Genomic DNA, 25,275 nt, shown 5'->3' on the forward strand with positions numbered 1-25,275 from the left:
AAGTAGGTAAAACCAGGTCAAGTTTTCCACTCCTGATCATAATCCAGTGATTTTTGATGGGAAGTGTGCTTCACGTGGCTAAGAGGCAAGTGTAACTGCTGGTATTTGCTCTCTCAGGTCATCTGGGTGAGGCTTCTGCCCGAGGAACTGAACACCCACTAATTAGAGAAAAGTGGAGGCTATTGAAAGAAAGAAATATGCAAAGGAATGGGACCACTGATTCAACGTTAGTAAATTGTTAAAGCACAAAAACAAACTGTTCAGTCCATCAAATCTTTGTTTTTTTACCAGCAGCCAGTTTAATCCGCCATTCCTCATAATCTTCTCTTTCAAACAGATGTCAGTTTTTAAAAAATATATTTCTCAGCTTATGTCCGACAACAGTGACAGAATCCCATATTTATCACCCCTCTGTGCATTTGAGCTTTAAGCTGTAAGAACCTGCAGCCAACTGAAAAAAGGTTTCAACTTGCACTCTGCACACACTCACTCAATTGTGAAAAATGACATTAAGTAAAAATGAGTTTGTGCAGTCTCAACTTATTGCCATTAAGCCTAGATCCAGAGCAAGAAACTTTCCAGCAATTTATCAGAAGTTAGCACTAAGCTGGCAATCTCATTCAGGCACACTGCAACGATTGCAAGTGATGGAAATATAAAGACACAATTTGGTGCAGGATGGGGTGCTTTTATGAGATTAGGGGTGCATTGAAGGCAGGACAGGCAGAACTTTATTCTGAAGCTGATGACATTAGAACTGGCCCAGAGGTGTGGTGCTAACTCTCGGTAATAGAAATGGAAAAATGTTCCCCTGTCCACCACCATCAATCAGCACAAATACTTTTTTAATCCCATTTTCTGATTACCAAATGGTCACATTTCTCCAATTTGCTTTTATTTTAGTGCTACTAACATTGCAGCAGTTCTCTGCCCCACTAGATAATAGTTTGAGCCATGGTTCTCTGTTAATCATCAGCTAGTGTGGCTCAGAAGCCCCTCTCTGCCACGTTTATTGCTGAGGAAGACAGTGGGCTGAGAAGGTGCACAATTCCCCAGTCTCTATCTTCTCTGGGCCCTCTTAGCCAACTGTGCTGTTTGTTTCTGCTAACCTCTTCTATTGCTGTTCTGCGGATCAGAGACATCACAGCAATAGTCTCACAATTGTCAGTACAATGGGTGGGGTGCTTCCATTTTGAGACACTTTTTATTGCGCTCATCTTGAAGTCTAATCTGTCACCAACACTATGGTTAAGAAAGCTCACCAGTGCCTCTACTTTTTCAGAAAGCTAAGGAGATTTGGCATGTTCACGACGACTCTCACCAATTTTGTCAAATACACCATAGAAGGCATTCTATCTGGTTGTACTACAGCTTGGTATGGTTCCTGCTCTGTCCAAAACCAGAATTCCCTATAAACGGTCATGAACAAAACCCAGTCTATCATGCAAACCATCCTCCCATCCACTGTCTATGCTTCCTGCACTCAGAAAAGCAGCTAGCATAATCAAGGATCCCACACACCCCAGATATACTCTCTTCTGTCAGGAAAAAGTTACAAAAATCCGAGGTCATGTACCAACTGACTCAAGAACAGCTTCCTCCCTGCTGCCACCAGACTTTTGAATGGGCCTACCCCATTAAGTTGAACTTTCTCTACCCCTAGCTATGACTACAACACTGCATTTTGCACTCTCTTCTTTCCTTCTCTATTACAGTATGCTTTGCCTGTAGGGCACGCAAGAAACAATACTTCCTATTATATATACATGTGACAATAATAAATCAAATCAAAGCAAAGTCTCTTGCTAACTGATCTCCAGAAAAGCATTGGAAGCGGTTAGCAGGAAGGAAAAGCTCAGCTGGTTGAGAAGAGGGCCCAGAGAAGATACAGACTAGGGAATTGTGCATCTTCTCAGCCAACTGTCTTCCTCTGCAACAAATGCATAAAGATCTGTCTTGTACATATCATTCTTCAGCAATCAGATTTAATGCTGATGTAATTTCATGCTGGCGTGATGCAAGACAAGACGACCTGACAGGATGCCAGCACACAGTTGTATTATTGAGCATTCTTGAGCGCAAATGAATCCAAATGGCATTTGTGCCACCTGTCAGCAGGGTAACGCATCTACCGTTGGGAGAATCACAATATAACTTTATGCCAACAGACTTCTGACTTTTTGGCCCTTGCCAGATTGTCTGCGCCTATCCACTACCAAACCTACCCCATGGACAGATTGTGAAAATTCCACTCAATGTTTGCCAGCTTCAAATCTCATCTTTGGTGTTTGTAACAGAGGTATGGAAGCCAAGGCTATTGTGACCTTGTGGCCAGTTCACCAATAAAACATTCTTTGAGTATACTGCCACCATTTTACTGTGGCCAAGCCAGGGCAGGCATTGTTGGCTTACTAATGAGTGTCTGCTGATGTCATTAGCCTGCTAGAGGACCTCCATTGGTGGAGATAATGAAGGTTAATTTGAAACAGCAATGGTAGCCTTTTCTCCTGCTTAGCAAATGCTGCCCAGGTCTCATCGCTGTAGGGCAGTATACTGAAGATGCAGGCTTGATAGACTCTCAGTTTGGTGTTCTCAGTCAGACTGCTGTTATTCCAAACTCTCTATCAGCTTGGACAGAACTTATGCAGCTTTTGTGACTTGTTTATTCCAGCATCAAGTGATGGATTGCTGGTGATTGTTGAGCTTAGATATATGAAGCTATCAACAACCTCCAATTTCACATTGTCAATGGTGATAGATGGTGGTATGGCAACATCCTGGACTATGACATTTGTCTTCCTGATGTTAATGATAAAACCAAACTCTTCACAGGCGTGTCAGCATCTGCTCATCTGTCAGTGCAGGTGCTCCTCAGTATGGATTGCTCGTGGAGCATCGCCAGTGTGCATAGCAACTGTCTGAGATGGACTTGCCACATTTTTGCCCTGGATCTCAGGCGAGAAAGGCTGAACAGCTTTGTGGCAGCAGTTCTGGTATGAAAGCAGCCACCCTTTGTAAATAACCTAAAGGCACATCACAGCAGCAAAGGGAGGAACATGCTGAAGAGTGTCAGTGCCAGAACACAAACCTGTGGATTCTAATTTTGGCCTATCGTAGCTGGACCTTACCCATCATGTTGTCATGGTGAGAGATCGCACCAAAAGGCTTTGGCAAGCAGCCAATTTTAAAGAGCAGCTTAAATAGACCCTTCATCCGAGTGTTCAGAATGGGCATGAATGGGCTTCCAAAGTGCTGAAACTTATGTTCTACAAAATTGATCTCCAAGAAAAACATAACAGCAAGTCAGAGAGAGTGATTGCTTCTGCTCAAATTGCAGTTCAATAGTTCCACTGACTAGTCTGTCATCTTCAAATATCAACATCACCACATGTTGGTGTCGTGTAATATGAGAATTGACATTTTGTTGTTCAAGTGCTCTTTGTCTTGAGAGTTAGATGATTATATTTCTACTAAAATTACTTGCTATCCTTTCACTAAAGTAATCTTTAATCACCATCATTGACTAGTGGAAGGCATCTATGGAGCTTACATTGTCCACATCCCAAACATCAAAGTAAAGCAAATAAATATCTCCCTAAAGTCTATTTGGCTTTAGTCACCACTCCCGCCTTCAGCAACACAAGAGTTCCATCTGCTCTCCCTCCTTCAATGCCACTTTTATTTGCATCTCTCTTGCAATAATCTTGTTACCCTATCTCGAACTAACATCTTCCTCACTGTGTGGAAGCCACTGTCTGATCAACATGAACCGATATCACCTCATTCAATTGTTCCTGAAACTACGAAGTCCAAAATACTATGCTTCTCACATTTTACCAGTGTCAGGAGGATAACATAAGATCAGTAGTGAACCAAATCATCTTGCTTGTTATAAACAAGATTCATGTTAAGAGTTACTGTTCACTGCCTGTGAAGCTGAATCACATTCCAGCTCACTCCATGGTCTTTGTTTTGCCCACGCAGCGACAAGCCCTCGGTGCCAATCTTTATAAAACATAGACAGTTTCCACAGATGTGGATAATTGGTTAATTACAACAATTAAAACACAATCTCTTCAACGCAATGCATTTCTCTAATCAAGTTTCTGCACATCTACATCACAGAGCTGCGCAAATACCTTCTTCTGGCCAATAACCAGGGTGATTTCCACATGGTTGCTTTTTATTCATCTCACATTAAGTTAATTTTAAACCCTAATTTTAAACAGATTTTAAATTTGCATAATTTAACATCAATTCTAGGAACAGCATTTAGAAATGTCAATTTTATTGAATGAATAAATGCTTTCCGTGTCACTGTGCAAGTGTTATCTTTCAAAGGGAAACCTCAGTAAGACAGTGCAACATTTCATCTTTACACTTTTCTTTTGTGCCAAAATCCCATTTCTCAGGCAACTATTCAAAGGGAACCAAGGAGAGCCATTTTGATGGAACAGCAAGTACTACTTGGCTAATCACGAAGAGGATAATCCTCCCTCTGTTGGCACTGAATGGAAAAATAACTGAATGTTTCGACTTAAGTTTGGAGCTTTCCATTCAATTTTAAAGCATGGACGTACACTTTCTCAAATGGATTAGAGCTGCAAAATTTCCCTAGTCCCAGTCACGTTTTCAGGGCTGCATGTCAGGATTCATGGCAATTATCATTTGTTAGATGTTTTGTATGCAATGTTAATATGCCAACTGATAAGGCACTCCTTTGTTTGAGTAAAAAGTTACAACTTGTATAAGATGGCAAAGCATGGGTAATCACCAAGCAAACAGAGTTCAGATCAGTGCAGTGTATTATACCAGCAACAGGAATTTAGGAGAGGATTTTCTTTACCTGGTAGTAGGGATAGAAGAGTGTACAAATTGCACAGTAGGGCTCAGTCAGAGCAGCGGATGCATTAAACCTCCTTTCAGCCAAGAAGTTGTGTGATCGACTTTGCCAAAGGTGGGTGAATGGTGCCTTCCAGGCCTCTGGTTCAGTCTGATCTTCCTCACCGGAGAAAACAAGCATTTCTATGAGGAGAAAGGTGCAGCAAATTTAACATTAGTATGCCAACCACACCAGCTTTCATAAATCACTGCTAGCATCCAGTTTCCAAAATGATAACGGTCATTTGTCAACATTCTCAGTCACTGAGGGTGTAATGCAACGAACATGTAATGCAACGAACATGTAATGCAACGAACATGTAATGAATAATGCAGAACGCAATGCATAGTAGAATAGTAATAATGGTATATAACTGTGCTCCATATACAACTCAAAATCAAAGCAAACATGGGCTCTCCAGATGATTACTGCACATGTGGAGAACAGGAAATATTGCAAAAAAAACAGTGTCCTGGATTTCTTTTACCCTTGCTATATGTTGTGAAACCTTGCCCACATACAAGCTAAGTTATGCTGGTAGTGTAAGTAGATATATTCAAAAAAATATTCTTTTGGCTTCTGGCTCCAACTAATTGTTGACAAAGTAAACAGTTTCCACCTTTCTAATAATTGACAGCACCAAGTGGGCCCAGATTCAAATACAACGTTAATCCAACAACAAAATGTTAGTGAACCTTTTCTGCAAGGCAGCAATCAAATTACAATGCCATATCTAAATAATTCAGCATCTATTTATCCGGGTGAGGGGAATAGAGGGTGGGGGGAGAGGGAGGGGTCCAAGAGGGCAAGGGTCAGAGAAAGTGTGAGATGCATGAGGACAAGAGAATGAGAGCGAGCGAGAGAGTGGGGGGTTGAACTTGGCTGCATGAGGGGGAGGGAAGTGGGTGCAGGTGAGAGAAGCCTTGTTAGAAAGGGAAAGCATAAAGCTATGAACATCAGTCAGACTGTTAGAAATATGGATGAAGACAGGATCCAGCTGAGCTGACTGCATTACAAGAATTTCTTCCAAATATGTGAAGCAGCTATTTACATATATATTATTGAGATTTATATATAAATGACAGTTGACAGTCAAGTTTATAAGGCCATAATCTAAAGATTCTGCTGTTCAACTGCTTTTCTTTAGTACCAGTGGACCCAGAAACTAAATTATAACCTTGAATTTACTGTCTGCTATTTGGTTTGAAATATATTGACAGCTTTTTTTTATTTTTATAAATGGCCTGGAATAGGTGAAAATATAATAAAATGAGTGGCTATGTAGGAGCTAAAAACATTATGGCATGAGGATTTTCAGTGAATACATATCAAATCTGATATTTTTATGATGGAAGAGCTGCCAGCTGCGGGCTCTGAATGGTGGCTATTCTTGGATGACCTGCTAGCTGAACTCTTGGAAAGGCTGCTGAAGTGAAGCCCTTTTGCATACATGGTGGTAATCGGCTTACAGATATGTTAGACTTTCAGTCACCCAGAGAGGCTGGAAATGACAGCTACTGCTGACCTGCTCAAAGTGACTTTGAAAGCAGGTAATTGGAAGTCATGATCCTTGAATCAATAGCTGTCTTTGAAAGCAAAACCATGGGGAGCCTGACTACAACACTGACAGGCTGTCTCCAAACTAACCTTAATTGCTTTGATTGCCGATGGAGTTCCTCTACTTGCATCTGGTGTGGCAAGTCCACAGACCCAGAGTTTCCTCAACAGAAACATACAAAATGATCACCTCCAGGATGCAAACTGACTCCTTGATGCTTGTGCTGTGAAAGAGGTTTAGTAATTCCATCTTTCTATTTGGTTTTAACATGGACTGGGCACAGGGTGGGTGCATTTGTAAAGGGTCAGAGTGGGCTACTCTGGAGGTCTGGCACCAATTGGAATTAAATCAGCCACATAAACAAATAACATAATCCCTCCAGCCATTAACAAATTATAAGTCCATCTCTTGGGTGCACTTCATTTATTCTAAATTTCAGCCCAGACTTCCAGTATAGATTTTTGACATGCCACACATAAATTTGCAGTATCAAATTAACAGGGCAATCTTAGCCCCCTGTACTTTCTGCCCACTGGAGATTCAAGTGGCTTCAGTAAGACTCTCAGTACATGGTCCTGATGTACATTCATCAGCCTGAAATGTTAACTCTATCTTCACCTCACCACTGATTCTGCCTGACCTCAAGTGCTTACAGCATTTCGTACTCATTTTACAAAGTGCATCGCTCATTTGCGGAATTACTTAAACAAGTTGCTGAGAGAGAGGATAATAAATACACTTTTTAACCATCACGTGAATTCGCAGCATAGCATGAAGACATTTTATCCTTCTTTCGCTATGCAACATCAGCTTTTAAGATCCTATTGCAGACTGGCAAAGCAAGTTCCACTGAAGCCATTGGAATATTGGCAGTAAAGGACAAGGGATAAATAGGAAAGCAATGTGGATTTGTACTGCGGTACTGGTTGTTAGTTAATGAACAAAAACTTAACCACCAATGGGTACAAGCATTATGGAGGTTGATTTAGCTCAGTTGGCTGAACAGCTGGTTAGTGATGCAGAGTGATGCCAAAACAGTGCAGGTTCAATTCCCATACCAGCTGAGGTTATTCAGGAAGGCTCCACCTTCTCAACCTTGCTCCTAAGTGGGTAGTGTGGTGATCCTCAAGTTAAATCTTCATCAGTCAGCTCTTCCCCCTCAAAGGGCAGAGCAACCTATTGTCACCCGGGACTATGGGGACTTTACCTTTACAAGCATAACATGCAAGTGTCCATTAAGTTTATTTTTATTAGTGTCACAAGTAGGCTTACATTAACACTGCAATGAAATTACTGTGAAAATCCCCTAGTCACCACACTCTGCTGTCTGTTCAGGTACATTGAGGGAGTATTTAGCATAACTAATGTACCTAACCAACATGTCTTTCAGACTGTGGGAGGAAACCGGAGCACCCAGGGGAAACCCATGCAGACACAGGGAGAACGTTCAGACTCTGACCAAAACCGGGAATTGAACCCAGGTCTCTGGCACTGTGAGACAGCATATGCCTCGTTGTGCCACCATTTGGACACTTTGTCAGCTATTTCTATAATGGATAAATACTATTGTTCAGCTATATGGTTAAATATATGCATAAACAGAGTTCTGTTGTACCATAAACTGCAAACACAATGCGCAAGATATATTTCTGTAACAAATCGGCCCACATAAGATGACTTTGTCAATCATGCTGTGTATCTGAGTTACTGTTATATAATTTTTACATTACTTCTGGATTCTTGCCCATCAAGTTCAGAGAAAAAAAGAGTGAACCTTCATTCCAACTGTCAGGGTCGACAGTTTCTCTAATTGTGAACAATGATGATAGTAAAATGTTTTCTCCTCCCATACATCTGTTTTTCCCTTAATGCTCCTCCCACAACCCAAGATAGTTCCATGCCTTCATTTTTTGACAGTCTAGCCATCACTATTGGCAGTATCTGTTATAACTGATCCACAAAAAAAAACATGGGGTGAAGTAAATTTCCTCCTCTGACCAATCAGCAAATACCTGGCAAGTTGAGGGGGAGGGAGTTGGAGAGAGGGGGGAGAGAGAGAGAGAGAGAAAGAAAGCTGGAGAGAAGACAGAGTAACAGATTAAACATTGGAATAAAAACACTTGTGCAGATTGCTGAGAACTAGCAACATGGTGCCACACGGGACACTAATGCAAAGAAATAATGGTTTTCCAAACTAAAAGAAAAGTAAAAAAGTCATTCAGATTCAAAAGTATTAATGCACTTAGCTAAAATAAATAGTCACATATTCATGTATTCAACAAAACACGGTAACTCTTAGATAGCCTTGTCTCTCAGGTAATCATGATGAGAATACTCTGCAGCCTGCAGAAAATCATACAACCAGAAGCTGCAATCTGTTCTTTGGCCTGTCTTTTTCATGAATTACTTTAATGATGTATTGTAGCCTGTGATCCACATGCTGCATCACAGGTAACCAGTAATGATGGCACACTGATTGCTGCAATTGCTGCAGCAGGTTGTCTTACAGTTAAATCTCAATATTCCCCTCTTGAAAGAATCATTTATTCATATAGTAAATCTGAGATTGTACACAAGTGTCTAACAAAGTCATTTAGAGTAGAGTTCATTTTATATCTGCAATGCCATTCAGTGCAGCCCATCTTCAGACAGATACATTAAACAGTTTACTCTTCAGCTGTCTTAAATCACACCTTGTGGTAATAAATCTTGCATCTAACATTTGCTAACCAGTGGCTTTAAGAACATTTTAAGGTGATGCACCATTCTTCTACTTTTGCACTGCTGAAAAAAAAAGCACGTTACCATAGCTTTTTGTCTTGCGATCATTAGGACAGCTAAATTAGATAAGCCAAAAGTAATAGCAATATTTAACAGCAATATTTATACTGCATAAGAAAAGGACGTAGACAACAGTTCACTTTGATAACATCTACACTTCAATATCCCCACTATCAAGCTTATTTCCTATTTCTGGCAGACCCTTAAGCCAAGGTGGTAAATGGGTCACCTACTCCCAGTCACAACGAATACCTGAAGAGACCCCTCCCCCCCAAGGGAGCAAAGAGATGCACAATGACCATGCAGGGAGGTGACTGTCTTCTCTGCTCCCCAATTCTCTACAACAGTTCAAGATACAGTAATTGAAAGGGAAGTTACTTCACGTGACTAATTCTGCATGAAACTACTCTTGGACTCTCAAATTTCAATTCCTCTTTCCAAACATTTAGTGTAGACTATCTCACTGTAGACTCATATTCTTCTAGTTAGTACCAAAAGGAATTAGTATTATCAATGCTACAACATCATGTTCAATGTTGGATTTTATAAGTCACCTTCCAGAGGTGGAATCCCACAGGAAGAAAGTCATCCTTGGTTCTGAGGGACTGCCTCAGAACAAGGTGGCCATCATGCAAAGTGGTTTTAGACCAAGTCATATTCCATGTGCTTGGCATCACTAAACATTTCTAATATAGGGGAGGTGGGAAGAGCAGACTCAAACATCCAATACTCCCACAAGGATAATGTCAGTGATATATTGATCAGGTCATGCTGGCAGGCAGAGACAAAGCTATGTATTTCATGACTACATGGAAGTTCAAATGCATTAGTGAAAATAAGATCATATGCACGAGGTGGCAATAGGTGTGCGCTGAATGGATGCTGTACTGTGAAAAGCAAAGTTGCTGAGATTTCTGAGAATTTATCCCAGAAGTGACAGCCAAGATCCTACGCAAAATGTTACTTAAAAATATAATTAGTGCTGACTGGCTATAGTATACTCCTTTCATCTTGCCTAATGTACATCTAAGGGTCCAAGATGGTTCTAAAATCTCAAGAGGGATAGAAAATTGAAAATGTGGTCCAAGTAAAAACTAAATGCAGAACTTTGATATTATTAGGGCTTGGTGTCAGTACATTATCTATTCCAATTCCTGTCATCACAGAGAATGTTTCAAAAGATCTAGATTCAGAAACACTAAGCAAATTGGTCAACGTTGGGTACCTATATAAAATTTATTAAAGTAGTAGATAAAATTCATATTTAATTCACGGTACTGGCACACTGGGGAAAAAAAATCATGAAAGATATAAAAAAGTAATTGCAGAATTATATAAAGTGACTGGATCATGGTGAAGGGGATCTTAGAGTGTTAATAGACTGGGTACTGTAGTTGCTATGAACGAGTCAATAACACAGATAAAATGCAGAATTATATTACTAAAGCAGAAGAGTCAGCAGTCATGTAATGGTTAGCTATTGGCTGATGAACCAAGTTAGGGTTAACAATCTTGTTTACCTGCATGTCAGGTACTGACCTCAACTCAGAGGTAGCACTCACTCCTCCAAGCCAGGAACATTGTAGCTTCATACCACAGATATAAGCACATAAATTAGACTGGGATTTGGTGTAATACAGCAAACGCTCAGTATTGGAGCCACCGTCTCTCAAATCAAACATTAAACAGAGATCTCAATAAACCTTCTCAGGAAGACAAAAGATCTGAAAATTCAAAGCTAGTCTGAATAACGAAGGCCAGGAAACTAGCATCGATCATCCTAAAAACCTATCTGGTTCATTAACATTCTTTAAGGAAGGAAATTTGCCAGTCTTCCATGCTATGACCTATGACTCCAGATCTACAGCAATATGGCTGACTCTCAACTGCCCTCTGGAATGGCAAAGCAAACCATTGAGTTCAAGGGCAATTCGGTTTGGCAACTAATGCTGACTTTTCCAGCAAAGACCTTACTCCAGAAAAGAATAAAGAAAACAATATTAAGAGGTATCATAAGAACATAAGAAATAGGAGCAGGAGTAGGCCATCTAGCCCTTCGAGCCTGCCCCGCCATTCAATAAGATCATGGCTGATCTGTCGTGGCTCAGTTTCACTTTCCCGCCCTCTCCCCATAACCCTTAATCCCCTCTCTTATCAAGAGCCCATCAACCCGCTTCTTAAAAATATTTAGCGAGGCAGCCTCCACCACTTCAACGGGCAGAGAATTCCAGATATTCACCACCCTTTGAGTGAAGACGTTCCTCCTCAACTCCGTTCTAAACCGCCTCCCCCTTATCTTGAGGCTGTGCCCCCTAGTCCTACTGTCTTCTTTGAGCGGGAAGAGTCTCTCCACCTCTATCCTATCCATCCCATTCATCATCTTATACGTCTCAATGAGATCTCCCCTCATTCTTCTAAACTCTAACGAGTACAAGCCTAGTTTATTCAGCCTCTCCTCATAGCTCAACCCCCTCAACTCCGGTATCAGCCTAGTAAACCTCCTCTGCACTCCCTCCAGGGCCAAAATATCCTTGCGCAGGTGCGGCGCCCAAAACTGCACACAGTACTCCAGCTGCGGCCTCACCAATGCCCTATACAGCTGCAGCAAGACCTCCCTACTTTTATATTCAATCCCCCTCGCTATGAAGGCCAGCATCCCATTCGCCTTCCTGACCACCTGCTGCACCTGCAAGCTGGGTTTTTGGGACTCATGCACAAGGACCCCGAGGTCCCTCTGCACCATCGCCTGCTGCAGTTTTTCGCCACGTAAGTAATAGTCCTTCCTACCATTCTTCCTATCATGGCACTACTGAAAGAAAAACAGGGATTTCTCCCATATTCTGGTCAGCATTTATCCCTCAACCATCACCACTGAGAAAGGATTATCTGGCTATTTGTATTATTCCTTTCACATTTCCTCTAGTGGCTAGACTTCAAAGTTGGTTAATTGATTGAAAAGCACTTTGGGTCATCCTGAGGCCATCAAATGCACTATATAAACATTTTTTTCTATTTGTTTGACACAACTGATACACATTGGAAGGTTTGGGAGGTTTGTCCAGAGTAAATTAGGAGATTTGAAATCAATTGGAAAGCTCAGCATCCTCATTACATCAGTTTTGGTGCATCTGCCACTGGGGTATTTTCAACTGTTTAAATCCATCATAGCAGGTTATAGAAAAAAAACGTAATTGCTTCAGAATCTATAAATTCTAACTGGAGAACAGCATACAATCAGAGATTTACAGTATGGAAACAAGGCCCTTCGGCCCAACTTGTTCATGCCACCCTTTCTTTAAAACTACTAAGCTAGTCCCAATCGCCTGCGCTTGGCCGATATCCCTCCATATCTATCTTATTCACGTAACTATCTAAATGCTTTTTAAAAGACAAAATTGTACCCGTCCCTACTACTGTCTCTGGCAGCTTGTTTCAGACACCACCCTGTGTGAAAAAATTGCTCTTCTGGACCTTTTTGCATTTCCCTCAGCAGTAGGAAACCTTCCTTAACAAAGTAATAAGACTGTTCCAAGTCATGATGCGATAATCATTGACCCAGAAGTAACACAATAAGGAAAATTTGTAATTTCTTTAGAATGTCTGTAGAATCTGCAGTTGTTTTTAAGAACGTTTGAAAAGTCAGTTGTAAAAAGGATGAACTGTACTAGGATATTAGGAAGTGTTGATCCATGTGACATGATAGCTTTTGAGTTAGAAGCAATACCAGCAGGAACAACGTTAAGACAAGAAGCCATCTGACCGGCAGATACACAAGACAGCTAAAAGCAGAGGAGCTGGAGGACGAAGGCAACTAGTGCATGGATGCAGACAGAGCCAAAAAAAACAGAGAGAGAATTCTTATGTGGGGAAGTAAAACACTCAGAGTTCAGTTTTCTTCTTTGGTATAAAAGGATACAGGGGAGGGGGGGGGGGGGGGGGGGGGAATGTCTGTTGGTTAACGCTGTCCAAAGTTCAGAGGTGCTAAAGAGCTGAACGTTTTCCCAGAAGTCAAACAATGGACATGCATGTTATTGGCTGTTGGTTACAAGGGAATTCTGAGAAGCTGTATCATCTGACTGTCATGATTTGAGGGGGAGGGGTTTGTAGAAGCATGTCTTGCTGATAATGACCTTACCTGTGAAACTCAGAAGGTGAAAGCAGCTGTTGGAGAGGACTCCTAACCTATCCAGTGTGAATAAAAAACATTTTGTCAACCTGCTGAGTGATCACTCAATGTACGTGGGGGCAGGGGAATGATGCAAATATTATTGTTGGATCAATTATTCGAAGTGAATTTTACCTTTTTATCTAAAATATCATTAGCTTGTTAATTCACATGTACTTTGCACTGGTTCTGATGAATGTCAAAGTAAAAGCTACAAAAAGCAGAATCCTGGTAATGTCTTCGCTGGGGTCATTTGGTAAATTCTGTTTATATTTCCCATAGGGATCTTGACAAAATTGCTTGCAATAATTTTAACATTTACAAATACTTTCTCACTGGAAGTCAAAACTAACAAAGCTATTCCAATGATTTTTATTTTCCCAGGATTTTTTTTTGCCTCCCTGAGGACATGTAGAATCCCTACAACATAGAAGGAGGCCAGGCCAGGCATAACATACATCTTAAATCAGTAATCAAGGCAGGAAACACACTAAGCTGCAGCTCTTCCAGCTTCAGGAGTTACTATCCCATTGGGTGAGACAATAAGCTATATGGGCAAGCAAAATCCTAGGTTTGCTTTTTGGTCTGCCCTAAATTGGGTAATCTCAGCAGGGGTGTTAATAAGGGATCATATTCATCAAGTTCTCTTCAACCTCCCTGTCGTGCAATACATTTGCAGATAATGAGCACTGGGTCTGAATATGCGGACGAACAATGAATAGCCATCTGCCACCCACAATCTAGACTTGCGCATTAAGCATGTCTAAGAGTACAAGAGTGGAATGGCCAACTGAGTCAGTGCCCTCAGGAGAGGGCAGAACACCATGGTTCCCTGACCAGATGACTTTTGTGTCATCAGAAAGCATACTTAAGTGAAATTGTGGGTAGAAGTTAAAGAATTCATACCTTACCCACTCTGTGGCACAATATTTCAGTGCACAGAGGCTATGTGCACCAAGAATACCAAATTATGCATTATTGTCATTAGTACAGACCATCCTTTGGCAAATGTGGGGACTACCATGGGGTTTGTCTCGCTCTGAATCAAATTGGTGCACAGTAATATGTACTATAGTTGTCAGCAGGGAACATGGCCTTATTCTAAAACCCATTTTGTGTGACAGGTCCTTTAGAAAAGTCAGGAACATAAATGCATTTAATATATTTATGACGTCTGCTATTTCCCTGTAATAAATATAGTCACATAAAGCTCAATAGCATTACAGTACAAATCGTGTGTTACAGTGACTGCAATATTAACCACACAGTACATAAGTTTAAATCACAGTGCAATCTGTTGATGTCCACCTTAAGCTATAACCACTATTTACCACATAATTGGGTGAACTGTAAGAAACCGCTGAAAGAATGTATTTATTCTTAAAAAAAAATGTGCATCCCATGTTTCTGTCCATCAATATTACCCTTGAACTGTGCTTTCCACAGTTTAGACTTAAACAGTCTGGTAAATAATTCCAGAATGCTTAAAAAAAAGACTTGTATTTACAGAACACCATTCACAAAAGTAATTAATACTGATGAAGCTGAATAATTGTTAGCAAGATAAAGAAATATCTGCACTTGCATCGCATCTTTCATGACATCAACAGGTCTCAATTTGCTTTACAGCTGGTGAAGTACTTTGGAAGTACAATGACTGTCGTAAGATAACAAGTTTGGCAACCAATTTCCACTCAGGATGCACCCACAAACAGCAATGTGACAGGGACCAGATAATTTTTTTGATAGTGACATTTCAAAGACACTGGGGATAATGCCCTGGCTCCTCTTTGAAATAGTACCATGGGATTCTATTGCATCCAACTAGACTGAGCCTCAGTTTCCTGTTGATGGGAAAAATCAAAAACTCTGACACTATGATACTCTCTCAGTAGTGCCCCAGAATGTCAGCCTCTATTTTTGTGCTCAAATTTCTAGATTGGGAGTTGAACACACAACATTCTGACTCAAAGACAAGAATTCCACCAACTAAGCCCAGGCTGGCACTAATTAATTAATTAATTAAATGAACTAATAAAGTAACCCCTGCCCCTAATTTCTTATTGATGTGTAACATTATTATGTGAAGTCCAAGATGAAGAAAATTCCTGGAATATGTTTCTTAGAAATTGAAGAAAATGTCATTAATATTTATGTATTCTTTTTGTCTGCGTGCAATGAAGCTTCCAGAATACTGGAAGACTACCCGTGCCCCATCCATTCATTTTCCATCCCCTCTGTTATTGCAATGATGCTGTATGATTTAAAACGCCCTTATTCGGGGCAATCCAGGCAGTCCTATCACAACTATTCAACTCGCACAACCCTGGACACGTCCATCTTGAAAAAACAAAACAGGAGTCTGCCTTGTTCACTCACACACTGTTTTATTATACTATATACTACCGTACATTTAGAAAACTTTGAGGCATTTAAATTCAACAGTGACACGGAGTTGCAAAATACCCTCGCGTTGTCCACACTTCAATCAGCTGCCCAAATTAAACAGCATCAGTTGAGTAAACCAGCAGTAAAACTTAGGATTTGCTAATTTTACAGAAAATATCCTGACCTGCCCAAACATCCCACTCTTTCATTCGAGATATGGAGTGCAACAGCATCCTACATTCAGGATGTGTTGACAGAGTACACCTTAGAAAGTCCTTCTAGGGTTAATGCTTGAAATGTGAGACACAAACATTAACATTTTGTGCGAATTTAAGAGATAAGCAAACGGGTGGCTTTTGTCAAGTAACGCACATTTTTTTAATGTTACAAATAAACTCCAACGAAGAGAATGAAATTGCATACAGGATTCCAGCCAGGAGTATTCAGTCGACATTGCTGCTTTAATGAACCCATTGCTCCCTCAAGGCATCTATCATCTCTTTAGTTCATGTATAAAAATCCATCAAGATTACTGACAAACACCACAAGGGAGCTGCAAGGACAGCTCCATTATCTGACAAATAAGTGAAGCAAACCAAACTGAACTGTTATTGCATTAGGAGGACAGCAGTCACAACAGAACGCATTAAATTCAAATTAAACTTTTTTTTTGCTGCTGTTTATTCCATCAAAACCTTTTCAAATGTCTGCAAGACCTTTATTGTTACAGTTAGAAAACATTAAAAAGTGCTACTCAGAGGCTGAAGCTGAGATCTATTCTGTTATATGTTGGATGTCCTATTTGATTTGAGATTCATTTTAGGCTCCATTCTTATTCCTTTCAAAGGCCATCACTTACAGAATACCTCCTGAACTGCACAGTGAAGTACAAAATCAGAATAGAATCATAGAATCCTTACAGTGCAGAATGAGGCCATTCAGTCCATCAAGAGGTATACTGAACCCCAGAATAGAATTCTCAAAATTAAGACAGAAAAATGATGTGTTTCAATTTTCTACCCACTCCCCAAGTACACAATGTGAGTCACTTCACACGAGCATGGCTGTGTGGCACTGGAATCTGATCCTAGATTAAAGACAGAGGATCAAGTAACTACAATGTTACTCAGTTTTCCAAGCATTTACATCAAGCTCTAATGAACTCACTCATACTTTGCTTTTCCATCTCTCTGGTTGTATTTTGATTTGACATGAACTGATTAATTAAATGGTGGTAGCGACTGCACAGTACACTGCATTATGCCCAGGCACTAAGATTTGAGTTTAATTCAAGTATCGCACACGTCAAATTCATTGGGCCAAGTCGTTCTGACCAATTAACAGTGGATTTATGTCACACGATTACAATATGAGCAAAGTGACCAGGAAGTCCAGAAGAAGAGGGAGACCAAGGGCTGGATTATGAAGTGAGGGCAGGTTCTCAGCACCCCAAGGGATGAGTCCATCTCCACTCAGCTGGGTTGCCCCTTTTTCAAGCAATGGCCCTTGGACTAGTCTGAGGCAGGTGTTCAGTACATCCACCAACTAGCAGCCAGTAGCTCTGCATGCCAGCGGAAGTGGTGGCCACCTTTCATTTTGCAGTCAGGATAAGGAGATGGCCTTCAGCAACGGACCCAGGTACATCTGGAATTTCACTACAGCCAGGGTGGCAGCCATCAGCAGGTGAGGGAGTATTAGAAGCCATTTTTAGAAGGGTAAGGTGTGGGGTGGAGAAAGTATAAATATGCAGAGGGGCTTCAGATTAGCATCAGGTGCCCGGCAAGAAGCACACCTGCCAGGCTGCAAATGGAACCCCCCCAATACCCTCCTGCCCCTCACCCTGTGAGCATTAACTGCTTGCCCAGTTAAGGGCCCCAGTTGGGCCTTAATGGACCCACTCGACACCTCTCCATGCCGCTTGTTGAACTGCAATAAGAGTGGAGAGCAGGCAGGCTGACAGCAGCACACAGCCAATGGCATGACACCTAAACTTATGGACCCATTAATCTACTTTTCCCCTGCTAGTGGTGCTCAAAATTCAGCCCCAAAAATTGTGAATCTCTGCTCTGACATTGCACAAATGGCTTTCTGTCTTTAACCTTCCCATTAATTTCACAGAATTGTCACAGTGCAGAAGGTGATCATTTGCCCCATCATGTCTACACCAGATCTCCAAATGAGCATTATGACTTAATGCCATTCCCCTGACTTTTTCCTATAACCTTTTCTGGTTAAATAATCATCTCATACTCTTTTGAATGCCTCGATTGTACCTGCCTTCACCACACCACAGGCAATGCATTCTGACTAGAAGAACTTGCCTCTTACACCAGCTAGTTACAGAAAATTGGGACTCATCACGGTGGCCACAGTGATTAGCACTGCTGCCTCTCAGTGCCAGAGACTAACATTCAATTCCCGGCTTAGGTCACTTTCTGTGTGGAGTTTGCACATTCTCCCCATGTCTGCATGGGTATCCTCTGGGTGCTCTGGTTTCCTCCAACAGTCCAAAAATATGCAGGTTATGTTGATTGCCAATGCTAAATTGACCCTAGGTTCAGGGGGATTAGCAGGGTAAATGCATGGGGTTAGGGCCTAGGTTGGATTGTTGTCAGTGCAGGCACAATGGGCTGAATGGCCTCCTTCTGCACTGTAAGGATTCTATGATAAACAACTAATTTGATGTGATTTGATTTACTATTCTCGCATGTATTAGGATGCAGTGAAAAGCATTGTTTATTGGGTGCTATAGAGGCAAAACATACCATTCATAGAGTACATAAGGAAGGAGGAACGAATAGGGCACAGTTACTGATGGGGTGAAGAGAAAGATCAGCTTAATATGTGATAGGCCCATTCAAAAGGCTGATGACAGCAGGGATGAAGGTAATTTAAGAAAATTTAAGCGCCTTTTTTCAAAATAACTGTGATCATCTTTAGTGCAATGCCAATCAACCTTTCCATCCCTGAAGGCAACAATTTAAGCTGTTCAATTTCTTTCCTGAATGTCATAAATTGTTCTTAAAGGTTTTGATTTGAAGTTACATTTCTCTTACTTTTCCTTCTGTTTCTTTTCATCTCTTAATCTAGGTTTCCTTTTCCTCTGTTTCCCTTTTTACATCTGATTGTCAAGTCCATTTAGTTCTCAATTTTTAAATCTTATTGAATAAGGAAATACAGACCAGGTGCTGGAAAATGGGATTAGAATAGGTGCTTGATGGCCGTCGCAGCCATGATGAGCCAATGGGTCTTTTACTGGGCTATAAAACTCTTATGATTCTATTGATTGCTTCATTCATTAAAGTCGCAGATACTCCACTGTCATCACTAATACGTCATCAGCCTGCATTTTCAGCAATTTGTGGAATAAGTTATATTCGAGGTGAAGTGTGCAGGAAAAGAGCTAACTAACAGCACATATGTTTACGTTTTTGTAGTTTAAATTTATTTATTAGTGTCACAAGTTGGCTTACATTAGCGCGGCAATGAAGTTACTGTGAACACCCCTGGTTGCCCCACTCTGGTGCCTGTTCGGGTACACTGAGGGAGAATTTAGCATGGGCAATACACCTAACCAGCACATCTTTCAGCCAGTGGATGGAAACCACAGCACCCAGAGGAAACCCACGCAGATACAGGGAGAACATGCAAACTCCACACAGATGGGAATCGAACCCAGGTCCTTGATGCTGTGAGGCAACAGTGCTAACCATTGTGCCACCATTGTGAATTGCACAATTCAAATATTGTGAAAAGTCCCACTTTACTAACTCAGCAGACAGAGCAGTGACTTGGTGCAGGCTTCTAACCAGCAATGATGCAGAACACTGGAAGAATGCCAAGAGAAAATTAAATTTAAAAATTGTTTTAAAAATTTACCAGTATAATTTAAAGTATAATATTACCATAGATTTTCAATTAATTTGCAAGGTGTTGAGGAACGAGTTGAACAAATTGATTGGTTCTTTCAAAAACCCAACAGCAGCATAATGGGCTGACTGATAGCTCTGTGCTAGAATATTCTATGAATTCTCTACTTCCCAGGTATTTGAATAATTTTAAATTCTATTTCGACCAATAGGTAAAAAGTATTACAATGTAGCAATGTTGACAGCAAGATACGAAGGTGTACATTGTGAGCTAACAATCTCTGAGAATAACCTGGTTAAACTGAAATTAAAAAAAGGAAAATGGACAACCTACAACAGAAGGCAAACAGTAAACTATCACAGGCTTAATAAGGTAAGACAAAGGAGAACAGAAAGCAGAGTCTTCATGTGGACAGCAGGTAGTCCACTTGGCATCACCCCCACACATGTTGACACTACCACTGCTACAATTGCTTACCTCTTCTAAAGGTCAACTTTAACATAGTAATAGTCAAGCTTTAGAGCAAAAGGTCACCAACCTGTTGACTGCAAGAGAAAAAGGCCTGTGCTGAAAATTCTCTCCTCTACATTAGTAAATTACAAATGAAGAACACAAGAAAGCTGACATTTCCACCACACATGCCAATGATGAATCACAAACTGCATGATGTCTCAAGTTAGAAATTGTGCTGTGATTATCTCAGAAACTTTCTTTTTGAATTGATCAAAACCAGTTCAAGTTTCCTACACCTGCTGCACAATTCTATTGGGATGTTCATAACATTGCAAATGCCGAGGCAATAAACATACTCTTTGAGAAATAGACAATTTTTTTAAAAAGTGATATCTTTGCAGTTCAGGAAAGTAATCAGCTTAACTGCACTTGGTTAAATATAGTTCCTCAGCACTGACCGCTACCATGAGTGTGGTACCCAATTTCCTTGTAATAAATTGACTGAGTTCACTTCAGAGGCTTTATCACGTGTGCATAAAGCATCAATAGACACAGCCCTGCAGACCTCTATACTTCCAAATTCTTCTAATAAAATGTGAACTCTGGGGTTAGAAAGGCAAAGAAATACAAATCTTAACTGTTTTGGAAATGGAAGACTGTCTATCGATCACACCTTTGCATGATAATTGAACAATACCATTCTGACATATTAATTTTAGCGTTTATACATTTATGGTTCATTAGTTCATCAATTATCATCATTTGCCAAGATTAATGCTGTAATTTTGCAATTCTTTGTATTGGTCTTAAAATATCCTATTATTTAAAATAGCTTATCTGTAATTAAATCAGCAGATACTTTATATCCATTCTTCATAAATGTGGCTATATACTACTCTTCATGTCTACACTGTTAAGTGTAAATTGCACACTGGAAGCAATGAGGAAATCAGTACATTGAGCACTGGTTTGAACCAAATACTGGGAATAGCATTAAGTCATTGTAATTTGTGAATGGCACCACAGACAGCTGCTAGGGGTGTGGGATCACTAACTGAGATGCACTTTGACATCACTCTTTTGTAACAGTGTTAAGGTATGAAATCAGAAACTCCCATTATGAAGCTTGGCTAGAATCCAACTATTTGCTATTTTGGCATTGTGAGGATAAGGTGTTTCACTCCAGGTGTGATTCCATTGACGAACTAGGAAACTTTTATCAAAAACAAACTTCATTTAACAATTTAGTTTAACTATAACAAATAAATTAGCTTAACAGTTACCAACTGAACAATGCTTAAACATGACAAGATATACTTAACTGTCAACCTATCCCAATGAGTTCCAATTCAAACAATATTCCTCTTATAGATTTAAAACCCTGCTTCAAAATCAGTTAGTAAAGCCCTAGGATCAGTTCTAGAGCCTTATAAACATCTCTGGAAAGAGAGATAATGAGAGAGAGAGACAGAGAGAAAGAGAAAGAGAAAGAGAGACACTTGTCTTGTGACAGCCCCAAACAGCAGCCTCCAGAGAAAGAGACAGACAGAAAGACACCTCTTGCTGCTTTTAGGACGAGGCAGAAAGCTGATTTTTATTTTAAAACACAGAAACTGTGCATCTTTGCTGCAAGCTTAGCTCTTCCTATCAGCACATGATTCTGTTCCTTCTCAACTAACTTAGTTAAAACCCTACCCTGAAACCCCATGGAAATCCAAGTAAACACAAATACATTATCTATGTTTAGGCAAAAACACCATTAGCTAAAATCAGTCATTACCCCGCATTCTCAACATTTGAGCTGCCTGTTGCCCAGACAAATTGGCACCATGTAAAATAAAGCTGAACTTTAACATACCTCTTACAAGAAAGATGATAAAAATATATTTCATAAAGGTACAATATTATCACATAGATTCACTGCCACATTTATTAGTTTTTGTTTAGACTCCATCCTCAGTGTTCACAACCTCAGTCCACTTGGAGTGGATTGACTGAACCATTAAATCCTGACTTATATTTCTTTCAATGGATCACTGAAAATCTTAACTGCAATAAACTCAAGATATTGGGGGTGAAATTCAACTCCATCAGGGACATCAAGCCAATGCTATGCAGCCCAAATTTTCCTTTCCCCAAAGTCAGAACTAAATTTTTTAAAAATCTCATTCATGGGATGTGGGTGTCACTGACTGGAGCAGCATGTATTGCCAATTCTTAATTATCCTTAAACTGAGTGGCTTACTTGGCTTTTTCAGAGGGTAGTTTAGTCAACCACACTGCTGTGGGTCTGGATTAACATGTAGGTCAGAGCAGGTAAGGTAGGCAAATTTATTTTCCTAAAGCACATTAGTGAACCAGATGGGTTTTTACAATAATCAACAATGGTTTCAAGGTCATCATTAGGCTTTTAGTTCCAGCCTTTTTTTTAATTCAATTTAAATTTTACCACCTGCCATGGTGGGATTCAAACACAGGTCCCCACTGCGCTACCCTGGGTCTGTGGTTCACTGGTCCAGAATACCACTATGTACTGCCTCTCATCAGCTTGGGCGAGCTAATCCACCACTCAAGTTGAATGCTGATCCATAGTTTCTTCAGGACGTTTATAAGTTTGAAAGCTATCTCTTGCCTTTGGTGCCTCCAGCCTTCTTCATGTATCAACATATTTTATCTCACCATCTCAACTGAACTGAAACAGAATTCCTGCAACACTTCTGCTAAACAATCTCCAAAAAAACTCAATGTTCTCTTGCTTGAAATATTTATTTTCCCAGGCATAATTCTAATTACTTTCATGTGTGATGTGGCACTAATGCTCAAATTGCAACTTTCATTCCAGCCTCTCACTCATCCAGCAAATTCTTACTCTCTATTTCACTGATAACACTGTCACCACTAATCCTTTCAATTATTTCCTTTTGTTGTTTCAAAGTCATGCTATATATTCCCTTCCTCTCTTCACGCTAACTCAATTCTATCACTTCCCTACATGCCTCCCATGCCATCATACAGTTTATTCCCTTCAACATTATGCTGCTCTCTGTTGCCAAAACTATGATCCGTACTTCCGTTGCCATGACTCCAACCATCTTCTCACTGGTCTCCCATCTCCCAGCCCGCTCACAAATTGTAACTTGGCCAAAACGTAGCTGTTCAGCATCCTGCACCAGACAGGCCCCACTTGTCCTCCAGCTCCATTCTCAATGCTCACCAATGACTCTGTGCTTAGATGCACCGACTCCCCAGACTTGCCCCAGAGTTTCTCTGCCACCTGCTCCAGCCTTGCATCATTCAACCCTCTGACCCTTGCCATTTGTGGGTGCAACCTCCCCCCCTCCCTTTCATAAGAACATAAGAAATAGGAGCAGGAGTAGGCCATCTAGCCCTTCGAGCCTGCCCCGCTATTCAATAAGGTCATGGCTGATCTGAAGTGGCTCAGTTCCACTTTCCCGCCTTCTCCCCATAACCCTTAATCCCCTCGCCTATCAAAAACCTATCTACCCACATCTTAAATATATTTAGCGAGGCAGCCTCCACCACTTCAACGGGCAGAGAATTCCAGAGATTCACCACCCTTTGAGTGAAGAAGTTCCTCCTCAACTCCGTTCTAAACTGCCCCCCCTTATCTTGAGGCTGTGCCCTCTAGTCCTACTGTCCTTTCTGAGCAGGAACAGCCTCTCCACCTCTATCCTATCCACCTCTATCCTATCCATCCCATTCATCATCTTGTACGTCTCAATGAGATCTCCCCTCATCCTTCTAAACTCTAACGAGTACAAGCCTAGTTTATTCAGCCTCTCCTCTGTCGCAAACAGCCTTTCCATTCGCTGTTTGAGAGAGTTTGGTTAAATTGGTGCCATTCTAGCCTCTCAATCACACAGCTGTATATTTTCCATAAGCAACATCGCCAATAAAAAAAAGTTTATTCATTTGCTGCTATAAGACCTTGCTGTGCCCAAACTGGCAGTTGCATATGTCTACAAAACAATAGTAGTGCATTTCAAAACAAATGAACTGTTTGTGTAACAATGAGGTTGTGTTACGACACAAAGGTGATTTTTCCCCCTGCGTGATTTTGGGGATACCTTGCCTGGTAATTTTATACCAAAGTGCATGAGGTAATAGGAAGCGACTAGTCTTGGTAAATGAAACAGGGTCTCACACTCTCTATCATGAGCAATTAGCAAGTCTTTATTTTAAAACTGGTGACAACCTTAAGAAACAATTAACAAACTGAATAAAATCCCAATAGAATGCTGTTCTAATATAAGTCCCATTCAGGAATAATAAAATAAATCCTTACGGAATACAGTCACTCTCAAATAATATACCAGGCTTCTGTTGGAAATATGAACATTCTTCTGATGCTTCCATCTGGAACATTTGCTGAATTGGTATATTTCTCTTTAGATGGTGATTTTCTGAAGGTATATATCAATTACTTCAGGATTCTATAAGAGAGCCTCACTTCCCCTCCTTCCGGCTACAGAGATGACAAGCTTACTCCTTAGTTCTTGCTCTGGCAGTTAAAACCATTGGTCTTGGCTTTTATACCTAGAATTACCTCAGTATTCCTACAAACCAATTGGTTCAGAGCTATTTGAATTCTATTAGTTCTGGATCTCTGAGGGCTTACTTTACCTAGGAGTCCAAGTCAAAAGCCTATTTTGCATTGGTGTAAAAATCTGTTGCTGGCTTTCAAAACCAATGTTGCAAATCTCCCTGAACCTGCTGCCCTCAGTCTGCAGTTTAAATTTCAAGCAGGAAGAGACATGCTTTTTACAGAGACAATGGTATCTGACTTTTTAACATTTCTTTACAATATTTACATTTGTCAAACACCACATTTTTAACCTTACATATGCAACTTCTCAACAGTGTCCTGAAAATATGAAAAGTGCAAAACAAAATAAATGTTCTTTCTTTCTGTGACTCAGCATCTCTTTCTTCTTTCATTGACCTTCTTGCTTATTACTGGCTATCTTTTCTCCTTGCTCTGTTAAAGTTCCTCTGCATTGCATGTCTTACATAACTGGAAATTGTTATATTAAAATTGAGACTCCTCCTCACACATCCACCAAATCTATTTCAATCAGTTTTGTAATCACTACTTCCCAATTTACCTTGCCTTTTTTAAAATGGAATTCACTTCAGTTGTCCTTGCACTGTGGCTCA

General features: G+C 40.5%; 1 protein-coding gene across 1 annotated transcript in view; it reads right to left on the reverse strand.

Moving 5' to 3' along the window:
• The window catches only part of kdm4b (lysine (K)-specific demethylase 4B), a 406,075-nt gene that overhangs the window by 88,663 nt on the left and 292,137 nt on the right, over positions 1–25,275 (reverse strand). Inside the window, exon 14 of the mRNA XM_080213068.1 lies at positions 4,847–5,025. Within this exon, the coding sequence (XP_080069194.1) occupies positions 4,847–5,025 (179 nt within the window). The remainder of the gene's footprint in view (positions 1–4,846; positions 5,026–25,275) is intronic.

Source organism: Carcharhinus amblyrhynchos, chromosome 26 (genome assembly GCF_965287045.1).
Source record: "Carcharhinus amblyrhynchos chromosome 26, sCarAmb.v2.hapA, whole genome shotgun sequence".
Lineage (NCBI taxonomy): Eukaryota > Metazoa > Chordata > Chondrichthyes > Carcharhiniformes > Carcharhinidae > Carcharhinus > Carcharhinus amblyrhynchos.